The 12,725-nt window shown below is 36.5% G+C and overlaps 1 protein-coding gene across 5 annotated transcripts in view; it reads left to right on the forward strand.

The window, feature by feature from the left end:
* Positions 1–12,725, forward strand: part of capt (adenylyl cyclase-associated protein 1) — a 49,239-nt gene that overhangs the window by 15,569 nt on the left and 20,945 nt on the right. For 4 of the 5 annotated variants that reach the window (XM_074101819.1, XM_074101817.1, XM_074101816.1 and 1 more), the window contains exon 2: positions 12,212–12,435. In XM_074101819.1, the coding sequence (XP_073957920.1) occupies positions 12,403–12,435 (33 nt within the window). In that variant the 5' untranslated portion in view covers positions 12,212–12,402. Of the gene's footprint in view, positions 1–5,383; positions 5,538–12,211; positions 12,436–12,725 lie in introns of those variants that run through there. The other variant, XM_074101818.1, reaches the window with a different exon arrangement.

A 12,725-nucleotide genomic window follows, 5' to 3' on the forward strand; every position in this document is an offset into this window, starting at 1 on the left:
ACGGCCTTTCGTGGCAGAAAAGTGCGGGCCGCTTCTGTAGACACTGCTCGGAATGACATTATTGACCGCTTTTTTGCCACCTCGACGTGCCGGCGTTACTGGAGCCACCGGCCGGACGAATGGGTATTCTATCCCCAAACCCAATATTATATAGAGTATACACTCTAATCTCTCGTAATCTATCGAATACTATTTGTACTATTCGGAGTTGAGACCTTAGGTCCGCCTAGGGTCCGCCCTAGCTCCCAAATTATTTTTAAAGAATGTGAAAAACAACAAATAATTCCGAAAGAATTTGACGTCTCTTGACGAAACATAGATGTCGCTACTCGCTAGTGCTGCTGCTTAAGTAGCATAGTAGAAATAAGCAACCTGAGATTATATATGCATAGGAAAAATTCGTGTCTAGATTCCTGTCCAGCAATGGTGTAGGGGTTATAGCACGCAGCACGGATTGCTGAGGACCTGGGTTCGATTTCCAGTGCTGGTCTCTTCTAGTTTTTCTGTGCATCCATGTCTCAGTTCGTATTTTCGATATGGTTTCACGGGATACCCGTAAAAGTAACAAATTTGGAATTGAAATAAAAAATACAAAAAGACTCCAAAAAACCAATCATAATTTGATTGCTTAGTAGCGACATCTCTTGTCTGGGTGAGCGGTTAGTTCCGAAAGAATGTGACGTCTCTTGACGAAACATAGATGTCGCTAGTGCTGCTGCTTAAGTAGCATAGTAGAAATAAGCAACCTGAAATATCATAATATATATTATATTTAAACGAACTTATTGCTTATTTATTTGATTTGGGAATATCGGAATAGTCGAAATTTGCAATAAGTATATCGAGTTTTCGGGGATGAAATATCGATACAGATGGTCTTATGTTTGAGGCCATGCGAAGCCTGATTGCTCTGGTACTGGTGTAGTTATATGAGTTGGAGTTTGCCGTGTGGCTACGGTTAGCGCTCCGTGGTCGTTTGTACGGTGAAATTATTCAACTCACTGGTCATCTAATGATAGGTGAGGGTTACTGCTCGGCTGGTTCATAATATTTATTACGATCGCAGAGAGGATGGCGCTTACTTTAAAGTCGCTCAAATAGAGAGTACAGTTAATTATTAACACTTAATACTTTTCTACATTTGGACTCTTCATATTTCTCTGCCTAGTCCTACTAAGTAGTGTGACGTGCACCATTATCTTTTCTTAGTTCTGCCATCCCGACATAAAACGCGACTAACTTATTCAAAGTGTCTTTCTTGCATCTAGTTAACCGAGTTTCTCTAATAGTTCAATTATAATATTCAATAGCCGTCGTGGAGCTTGTACAAAACAGATTGCAATGGATTATCAAATTAAGTTCTGGCTAGACTCTAGGTGAACTATTATTCTCGTTTTAGTATCTCAAGATGCAAATGTCCTCATGAATATGGTTACGCGACGTGAATTTTCGTGCCGATGCCGAGATGTTCATTTCGCCGAACATTGAGATTCTAGAGCGCACCCGCATGGATTAACGGCGCAGGAGATCTGGCGATTTTTTTCTAAATTCACTGCTAAGAGATGAGATTGTCGCGCTTTTCCTCTCTATTTTGTTATTGTAGATGATTTTCGAAGTGCTATATTAAAGTATTTGGGTTAGATATCTATGACGAGAAACCCGTCTATACCTGTGAACCAATCTTTTAATATATTTTTTCTAAGAGGCGTTCAAACCGTCTGATGATATTATATAATTGTGTATCGTAAGCTTGTTTTAAATACATGTAATCCGCTGGAATCTAATTTTAACTTATATGCTTCAGCTGTGAGAGTAGTTATGTTGTTTATAGTTAGTTAGCTCTATTTGCTTGTTTGTGCATCTAATAAGCTTCAAGCTTGTAAATGAAAAGTCCGAGTCCCTTGTGACACTATGAAAATGAAGGCGAACGAACACAGGCTAATTACTCTGTTATTATTCTGAGTTTAAACGTTTATTCGAAAATGTATGTTTTAGTATAACCATTGTGTAGTATCACATTTCATTAGAGTAGAGGCACTTTCTACAGTGAGTCCACGCACGTGACCTCAATTATCTCCTTAAATGTCTGCAGTCTACTCTTAACGGACTGATAAGTAAGCGTTTCTTTCATTTTAATAAAAAAATAACTTGTGGCTATGATATCAAAATATGTAAGTATGCAATAAAAAAGGCGCGGTCACTTGTTAATTTGTTTACTAGTTAACCCTTTTCACAAAAGCCCCCCAAGTGTTTTTAATGATGCAGGATGACGTAATCGTTATTAGTATAGCGAAGTTAATTAAACAAAGCATATTAAGCAAATGTTATTTTAAAATGGTAACAAAACACATGATAGCTTTTGCTGCCGTAGGACAGGCAAAAGGAAAGTTAATTTAATTAATATTTGTACTTAGAGTCGGTGACAAGTTGTTATTTGGATAGGTGAGTAGGGTTAAAGGGTCGCCGTGTAATGTTCAGTCACAAAGCCTTTAATTTACATTAGAAACATCACTACCCCGTGAGCAGCTCAAACTACTTTGTGGGTAGGTAGGATATTAAACTTTGCTACTCCAATTAAAAATACTTACCAAAACCTAGGATTGTTCTAGTCTATGGATCTATTCACATGGCGTATTTTTTAAAGGGTAGACGAACGTTCGTTTCGTTGACACACGTTTACGATATCGAAAACTCTCGAAGAGCTAATAAATAACTGAGGCCTTAATAGCATGACTTTTTACCCGACTGCGAAGGAGGGTTATTAATTGCAATTTATTTTTCACGACACTGCTCAAAAATGTGGCCATAGATAAACTGTGTACAGTCGAACAAATTGAATCATGACCCAGGATGGAACCTTTGTGCTACTAATGTCATGTTGACATTTCATACTTTTATCAAGGAAATCATACTGAAATTGATTATTAAAAGGTTCCACCCTGGGTCATGATTTAATTTGTTCGACTTTTATGAAGTGTTTTTTTTCTTAAACGCATAATATGCACAAAATGTTTTAAATTTTGTCACTTATTAAGCCTGGCTGAACATACAGGCTGCTTGGTGCGCGAGTATTCATTCATCGTCATGTTCGTTGGGGTACGTATTATAATGTATAAATTTAAAATACATATCGGTTGAAATACACAGTTGAAATACCGAAAATTGAAAAATATATAATGGTTAAAATAAATATTAATCAAAATTCATAAAGCACGTTTTTCATATTGGTCGAAATACATACATTTAAAATGACTAAGTTCACAATGTATATGTTCAGAATATATACAATCAGAAAATATAATAGTTAAAAGAAATAATAATTAAAATTCCTATAGTACGTTTTTCATAATGGTCAAAATACATACTATATAATGCCTAGGTTCATCATCATCTCCAGTCTATTAACGTTGTATTAACATGTTAAATTCTTTAAAATTAAGGACTGTAAGACAATGTCGACGGAGCTCCGCTTCGCGGAGCTCCTATTCAGCGTAGTTAAGGCGCTTCGCGCCTGGACAAAACTCTAACCTAACCGACTGATCGGAAGCCGTGTTGTCTAACAAGACCTTGCATTTTAAACTAAAGTCTGATCATTAATTGAATAGAAACTTTAGGTGCGACGACGAGCGTAGCGAGGAGGAGCGTGTTAGGTTCAACTATGACCAAAACAAGAATTGTAATATATGCATTTTTCTTAGTGAAAATTCAGTGTATTTTGTGTATTTCGTGTATTTCAACCATTATAGAAAACATACTGTATAGATTTTGAACGTATACATTATGAAAATATTATGCTTTTTGTGCCGTATGACTAAGAACCATTATGCATTGTAACCATTATATATTTTGACCACTATGCATTTCAAGCTTATGCGTTTAGAACTTATGTCGAATAACTTTATATATTTTGATACATTTTATTTTATAATTTTCGGTATTTCAACCGATATGTATTTTAAATTTATAAATTATAATACGTACCCTGTTCGTTGTGCTGCCGCAGCCAGGCTTCTTAGTGCGCGAGTACATCTTCGTCATGCTCGTCGTGCTGCCGCAGGTCGGACATGACGAGGGTGACTTTTTTATTTTTTAAACATGTGGTCCCAAAACCACACTAAGAACGGACTCGATTAAAAAAATAATTATGTCACAAAGGAAACACTAAAAATCGGCGGGAGGGGTAACACTTTACCGGCCCGATTATTCGTGTACACGCCCATACGAACTCATGTCAAACTAACATGAGTTTCTATGGGCGTGTAAAAAAAAAAGCGGGTCGGTATTATCCGGGCCGGTAAAGAGTGTCACACAGCGGGAGCAGTGGTCGTGAAAAGCACAATGTTTAGTCTCGGCCAAAAGTGCAATAGATGAACTCGTATTATCGAAGAAGGCCTTCCCTTCGGGTTTGCCTTCAAACTAACTCGTTCATCTATTGCTTACTTTCCAGCCTCTACAACAATGTACTATAGTTTGAAACATGAAAATTTCAGTAGCCCAAAATGCTTTTTAAAAATATTATTGAATACGGATTTCCACTCAGCAGGTCGTTATCATTGTGTATGTTGATAATGACTAAGTTGTTTTTTAGGGTTCCAGAGCCAAAATGGCAAAAACGGAACCTTTATAGTTCCGCCATGTCTGTCTGTCTGTCTGTCTGTCTGTCTGTCTGTCTATCCGTCCGTCCGTCCGTCCGCGGCTTTGCTCAGGAACTATCAATGCTAGAAAGCTGTAATTTTGCACGGATATATATGTAAACTATGTCGACAAAATGGTACAATAAAAAAATTAAAAATTTTTTTTTAGAGTATCTCCCATAGACGTAAAGTGGGGGTGATTTTTTTTTTCTCATCCAACCCTTTAGTGTAGGGTATCGTTGGATAGGTCTTTTAAACCATTAGGGGTTTGCCAAGACGATTTTTCGATTCAATGATATATTTGCGAAATATTAAACTTTAAAGTGCAAATTTTCATAAAAATCGAGCGTCCCCCCCCCCCCTCTAAAATCTAAACCGGTGGGTGGAAAATTTGAAAAAAATCAAGATGGTAGAAAGTATATCAAACTTTCAAGGAAAACTTTAACGGCTAAGTTTGCTTGAGAATTATTAGAAGTTTAAGAGTAAATAAGCAGCCTAAGGTATATATCTAAACTTGAAAGATTCCGTATAAAATACGAAGTCCTTAGAAAAATATTACTTAATTTTTTCGTAATGGCTACGGAACCCTATTTTGGGCGTGACCGACACGCTCTTGGCCGGTTTTTTTATCTTACCTATCTTTTATATCTTTGCCGATAATAAACGTCAAACGTCCAATCAGTTTCTCTGAAGTAATGTTAGCTTATGACAACACACCTTATTTAGTTAATCAGACAGTTGTGTCCAGGAAAGGTGTAAGTATTTAAACAATGGAAGAAAATAAAAGTGATGGTTTAAATAGAAATATGAGGCATCTCATACGAATGTTTGAGGCGCGAGTGGGTAGTTTGTCCGAAAGCGGGGATGCTGCAATTGCGGATACCGAGGACAACGTAGATACGGGTATGAAATTCAAGATGAAGTGCTATTATCTCAATAACAATCCTTCATATTGTAAATTGATATGGAATTCCTGAAAAATACAGTTCATGTAAAAAAAAAACATGTGTTAATAGTGGTTTACTAATGTTTCGGCGAAAATTATTTAGCAAATTATTAGCTCCCAAACTATTTATCCCATATTTTTATTTAGGCGAAATGTTATTTCCCAACTCAACGTTTCGCATTCATATCATTTCCCAACTAATGATTTGATAAATTATTATTATGCAAATTATTACTTACTTGGAATTTTATTAAGATGTCATTTCATTTATGTTTTCGTCAAATGTATTGATTGGCATACCTTAATTTAATATAGCAAAATATTGAATGGCATCCAATCCAACCTACTTTCTAAGTGGCAGTTGTCCTGGCTGCTATAAAAAAAACCTAACATCGAATCCTCCTCCTCCTCATCGAATTTCCTTTTGCAATATACAAATTGGCCAAATTGTAATTGTCAATTTGTTATTTGCCTAAGCCAATCATTTGCTACATAATTATTTGCCTCATAAAAGTGTGATGAAGTAAAATTTTGCAATATAATAATTTTGCGAAATAAGAAAAAAGCGAAATAAAGTTATGCCAACGATTAGTTTGCAAAATGGAACTTCGGCGAAAGGTTGGTTGCCAAGTGAAATTTGGCGAAACATATTTCGCCGAAAAGGCAGTACACCCTTATCTTCGTAATCATAGAACGCCAAGTACGTTATTGTATAGCACTTATAGTGTTCATTGAGGTATATCTATTTGGGGAGAGTCACTGAGTCCAAACCAAGAATACTGTTAACTATTATTTATTCCCAAAAGGACCGAGTACACAGTCCTATGGGCGAGAGACTACTGGTGAGCCCGTCGGTATAGCTAACCTATAAAGATATCGCTACATGGGTAGCTATACAACTGTGTCGCTACACACTTACTGAAGATTCTTTCTAATTTCAAATTAGTGGATAGTAATGGAATATCATACAACATTGCCGGCCAAAGCCAGCAAAGAGATTGTTTTTTGTACAAAGTAATTGTTTATTTAAGTCACATGCACGTTGACGCTGAAAACAAGTGAGATTTGGCAAATTTTTGAGTTGAATAAAGCATAATCTACTGTTTTTTTCCACATCCACTTTCACCTCCGCATCCGCCTCCGTTAACCTCTGCATCCGCGGAGGCGAAACTCGTCGCCTCCGCATCCGCCTCCGCCTCCGCTAAGAAGGCCTCCGTTACAAGTGTTACAACCCTAGTTTGAAGGCCGACCCGAAGGGGAGGCCTTCGATAATACGAGTTCATCTATTGCACATTTGGCCGAGACTAAACATTGTGCTTTTCACGATCACTGTGAGGTAATAAAAAATATTTATTACAAAACACAAATGACAATCCAATGACTGACTGCATTGCTCCCGCCGTGTGACACTTTACCGGCCCAGGAAATAACAACCCGATTTTTCTTGTGCACACCCATAGAAACTCATGTCAGTTTGATAATCGGGTCGGTATTTCCATGTCGGTATTATGCGGGCGATTTCAGTTTTTCTTTTGTGAACAATTTGTGACATAATTATTTTTTTTCAAACGAGTCCGTTCTTAGTGGCCAGTGCCCAACCACATATTTAAAAAATCAAAACGTCATCCTCGTCATGTCCGACCGGCTGCGATGCTGAGGCGTTTTTTCCATAGGTTTTTTCATACTTGAAAAATTAAAGCATTTTGTGCATATTATGCGTTTAAGAAAAGAAACCACTTCATAAAAGTCATGAATGACGCGTTCTCATTGGTCAATTTAATTTCAAATGCAGCGGACGATTACTTTTGATTGGTCCGATTGCCGTTTCAGCACGCCGGGAATGAATTTCTGAAATAAATTTAAAAAATTCGTATCGTACTATGAAATTTAAATACATATTGATACGAACTGTTACCGTAATGTGTTACATTGTTGTCGTGTTTTGCGAGCCATAAATGAGTGCTGTTAAATATACATGTAGGCAGTTTTGTGTACGGATTTATGTTATCTATGGCCACATTTTCGAGCAGTCTCGTGAAAAAACAATTAAAGTCGACGCCATAATTCGTGAGACTAAATTGACAAGCCAATGACAGTTACAGGGTTACCAGGGTTCGACGAAATTAAATAGTGATGTAGCTGATATCGATATTCAGTGTCGATTCGACTTAATGGTGCTAAGTAACATTTTTTTGGACAATTTCAGGAATATTGTTGTTGCAATTGTCACTTTCATGGAGAAAAACGAGATCTTTAGAATAGAGGAACTACTAAATACCTACTTGTTTTTGTAAGGTTCTCAAGTATTAGGGTGGGAATTCGGAAGTACTTTAGACAAGGGAAGAAAAACTGGTAGATATTATTTTTTATAAGTAGTATTTATTAGATTTATAAATTGAGATTGATTCAAGAGCATGCGATCCGATGCGTGAATCGTTTCATAGGCTTAAGATACATTACGATTCAAAGTGAAAAATCGACGAATGCCCCGCACCGCCCCAGCAGGGCTACTACGAAACTCGAAGTTCGTGTCATGCGATCCCTCGCTATCGTATTAAATAGTATAAGTGTCAGAGGGACTGCACGACACGAACTTCGAATTTCGTAGTAGCCCAGCTGGCCCTATAATACTACGAAGTGTATAAAATTTGAACTTCGTATCTTGCCGTCCTGCTGACGTTAGTATTATTTAATACGAGAGTGAGAGGGGCGGTACGATACGTACTTCGATTTTAGAATTTCGTAGTAGTCTCCCTGCCCCTGCCAATCGCGACACATTACCGGTGACAAAATGGCGTCTCTTCTGAAGATAATGATGAAACTATTACTTCGGTTAGCGCACTGCGCAATTGGGGACGGCAATGATTGTTAATGTGAATTAACAAATAAGTGAAATTAGAGGTATTTATTGAAAGTACGATTTGACAAAGCAAAGGAACATAGATGTTATAAAAATTCAAAAGACGGTTGCCTGGATACGTAAATCCATAGACAAGACATATGGGTGTGCAACCTTCTTAACAATGATATAATGCGCATATAAAATAGATAAAGCGGATTTAAGGTGAGGCCAATCAAAACAATAAATGAAATAATTGTCGTTGGTTCGTATTTGCACTTCTTACAATGATATCTTACATTGCAAAGTAAATTATTGAACTGATTTGATATTGTCACCGTAAATAATGGATAAATATCACTAGAAGCCAATGCCGTAATGTTTTATTATATCGACACGAACAGCACTACCCTGACACTGACTGTGGCAACACTTGAGCACAATGAATTGTCAATTTAGTCTCACGAATTATGGCGTCGACCATAGGTGTCTGTTCGTTTTGGACACAAAACGTTTATAAATAAATTTATAAATTGTTGACGGCAATTTGGTACAAGTTAATTTCTGCTATAAATCTCTATGTTTCCGTCTCCAATTTCGTCTTATTTAGTATCAATATAATTTCAAATATTTTCTGCCTAAATTCTCGGTGCTCTTGGGTTTCTCAAGCTTCTCTATTCATATTTAATAAAACATCAATGTTTCTGTGTCATTAAGAAATAATTAATATAGGCAATATGTCTTGTTTAGACGATCTCGTTGTTCCGAGTACAGGCTCATATACATACATTATGTGAAGGCTTTATGTTACAATTTATTACCTACTTGAGTTTCTCTACGTTATGACATTCATGTATCCCCCTGAGATCCACCATACACCAAAAATCGACATCGAAATTTAAAACAATGTCCCATAGATAAAGTTGAATTTACTTTTTTGGAAATTTGAATGATACAGACAAAATTGCACTTTATTCCTTTTTCAAAAATAAGTTCTATTGCTAACAATATGTACTAGTATTATCACTCTGAACCTCAGGAGGGTATATGTGTGTTACATACTAGTTAATTGTGGATATCCTGCCGTAGCTGGATAGATCATTTTAAGTGGGATATCTCGAAATGCAGGAGACTTGCTTATCCTAAAATTTAGTCAAGGAATCCACTTAACATGATCTATCCAGCCACGACTGGATATCCACTAGGTACTTGCCGTACATACATAATATATATACATACATAGTATAGCTCGGTTTTATAGAGCTTTTTTTTAAAATTATTTTTCTCAAATAACAGAATACATTGTTTAAAGAAATAATCTGCCAAACTGCATGACAGTTTGTTTGCAGAAAAAAAAACCCAGCTATGTTATTAATTATCCTAATATTATACAAATAAAAGGGAGATATCGCCCGAATGTTGGTGACCTTTGAATGTTTATTATATGAACATAACTAGTTAAAAGGAAAACCGTCGTTTGAAGTAACTAATTAGAAACTTTCCGCCACAAACAGAAGAGGGCGTGGGAGGGCTGTTCTATTTAGTAGTATATATGTAAAAGAAATTAAACTCAAGTCATCATTACCATAATTAAATTATGTTTGCAAAGACGCCTAAAAGTTTATTGCGGATGAAATATTTATTAATATACCTGCAGCGTTATTTTCGCGAACTTGTTAGATTGAGTTTTAGAACTTCGAAAAAAGTTTTACATACGCCTGATCAATACCTACATATGTATTTCTAGAGAGCGATATAGGTATTCGTCAGTCTGAGTCATTTAGAGAGAATTTAGACTCGTCATCAGATGTACCTACCATCATGGATGTATCACTAAAAACCTTGTTCAATAGTTTTTTTTAACTTACTATTATTAGTCACTAACATAATGGTTAATTTTATTACCGGCTGGTGTGTATTTCCACTATGCTAATTTCGGCAACGGTTTTTTTTTTCATAATCTCCGCCTTGTGAGTACGTTTATTTCTAGGAATATGAAATAATTTTGATGCGGCAATATCGTTTAAAAACTTACCTAACTACATACTTTTCTCTTAGGCTGACGTTGCGCCGCCTATGCTTTCTCTTATGTTGATGTTATGGGTGTCTTATTGTCCATATTAATATATGCATTTATATTTGTTCAAATGTTTTTCTCTATTTGTCGATGCTTGTTTTTTGGATTGCTCCTCTACCACTCAAAGGTTGACTGGCAGAGATCCCTGCAGGGATAAGTCCGCCTTTGTACTTAACACAACTTTTATTTATGTAACCTTTTTGTTTTTCCTTTTTGTACAATAAAGAGTATAAACAAACAAACAAACAAACATAATCTGTAAAACTCCATGGAGATAAAATGAAAAGATTAGCAAATAAATGATAGCATAGGTTTTTTATGCCTTATGCATAGTTCATGTTTTTAAATAACACCAAAAATTTATCTATTATACCTATTATTAACCCTTTATAAGGCAGAGACGATTTAGCGACCACATGCATTGATTTGGAAATTCTACCTTATTCTTTTAGTAATAAGTTACAATATTCATTGAAAGTAATTATTGAAAATACTACTAGCTTTAAAAACTTCCTTTGCTAGGTATGTATTCGATAGCTGCTTTTGATTCTGTGATAGTATGTTCCAATAAATGGGGCCTTATGAAGGGTCAATATAATTATTGGACTGGTTTTTTTTAAATAAGTAATTGACCTTGCCCTAAACTAAGTAAAGCTTGTAGGTACCTATTTTGGGTAACAGATCATTATGGTACAAATGCCAAAATGCATAGAATGTTGAGATTTAACACTGTCAAAAAGTAAGTATAAAATGTTTGTGCCGCCAGGTCAATTTGTCTATATATTTTAGGGGCAAAAATATGCTATGGCCAACATGCACTTTTACTCAAAATGCTTCCAAGGCAGCTTTCACTATGGTCCGATGTCTCCTTTCAAATTGGTGTACCTAATGCGTAAACGTACCTACTAAGTCGCGTTATGGCTAGTCATAGTGCGAAGTAAGCATAAACAGATAGTTAGACTCACTGCGATATTGGTTAGAAGCGAGGAAGGCATTACGGACGAAGTATCATTATGTCTTGAAGTTTTTAGGTCAGAATATTCTGTGGCCAAAATGTTAGAAATGCGATTGACTGAATGAGCTCTAATCGATTAGTTTTCACGACAGGATTTATTATGGTCAAAGTGTACTTTAATGCCATGTCATAGTAAACGCCAAAAGGGAACGTTGAATAATTTTTCGAAGCAGGCAGCTGAAATTTCATTGAGCGACTGAAGATACTACACGTAGCAAAATGCTCCGTTTGCTCAGTTTTGTCTTTAGGAAACCTTTGTCCTCCCTTTTTCCGAACAAAACGGGGACTATGGAACAATGTGGCATGCTCGATATTTTTATGGTACGGTTTTAAGGCGTATTAAATATGATTTTAATCTAAACTTTGTTTTCACGCCCGTAATAACAGACTTTGAAAGACATACTTAAAAACCTCACGCAACAGTGCGCCATCTAGTGAGACAAAAGACGATAGCCCTCATTGATTCGTCTTTTGTTCATTATAACCTGTTTACATTTACATAATTTTTTACCGTTGTACATTTTGATAATGAGGCATTTCGAACCATTGTATATTTAGACATTTGTACCAAAATGATCTGTTACTATTCTAGCTTCATAGTCAGTCACCTGTGGAGTCACTAACCACTTGGCTATCCGGTTATACAACATAGTAATGTATTTTGGAGAGCGCAAGCAATAAATATACAATTTCTTCGCAGGTGGTGAAAGTGAGCCTACAGCCGCGTCGCACAGTCCAGCAGCAGAGCTCGAAGCCCTGATCGAGCGGTTGGAGCGAGTGACTTCGCGCCTGGAGCGTCTCCCGGCCCTGCGCGCGCGCACGCCCTCCCCGCCGCGCTCCCCCCTCACCCCTGCGCCCAACGACGAGCCCCAAGTGGTGCTCACTGACAACATGAGCGTCAACGGTTTCCAGGACCTCGTACAGGTACGCTGTACAAGTAGGCTTCTGTTACATAGTACAAGATAATATAGCTCTGAAATGTGTTTATTCTAACGCGTTACATACGCAAGAGACGACACTATAAACTATATGGATAATTAAAATATAGGTTGTATATTTATCCAATGTTGGCTTTGATATCCACCTCCTTCTTGTTTAATAAATCCATCTATAAATTATTATTAATATCGACAACCCCGCTTTGCTGTGTAGGAGGTCAGCTTGTTATAATTTATATTATACTAGGAAATATAATATTCACTTTACTTTGCCTA

Source organism: Choristoneura fumiferana, chromosome 18 (assembly GCF_025370935.1).
Source record: "Choristoneura fumiferana chromosome 18, NRCan_CFum_1, whole genome shotgun sequence".
Taxonomy (NCBI): domain Eukaryota; kingdom Metazoa; phylum Arthropoda; class Insecta; order Lepidoptera; family Tortricidae; genus Choristoneura; species Choristoneura fumiferana.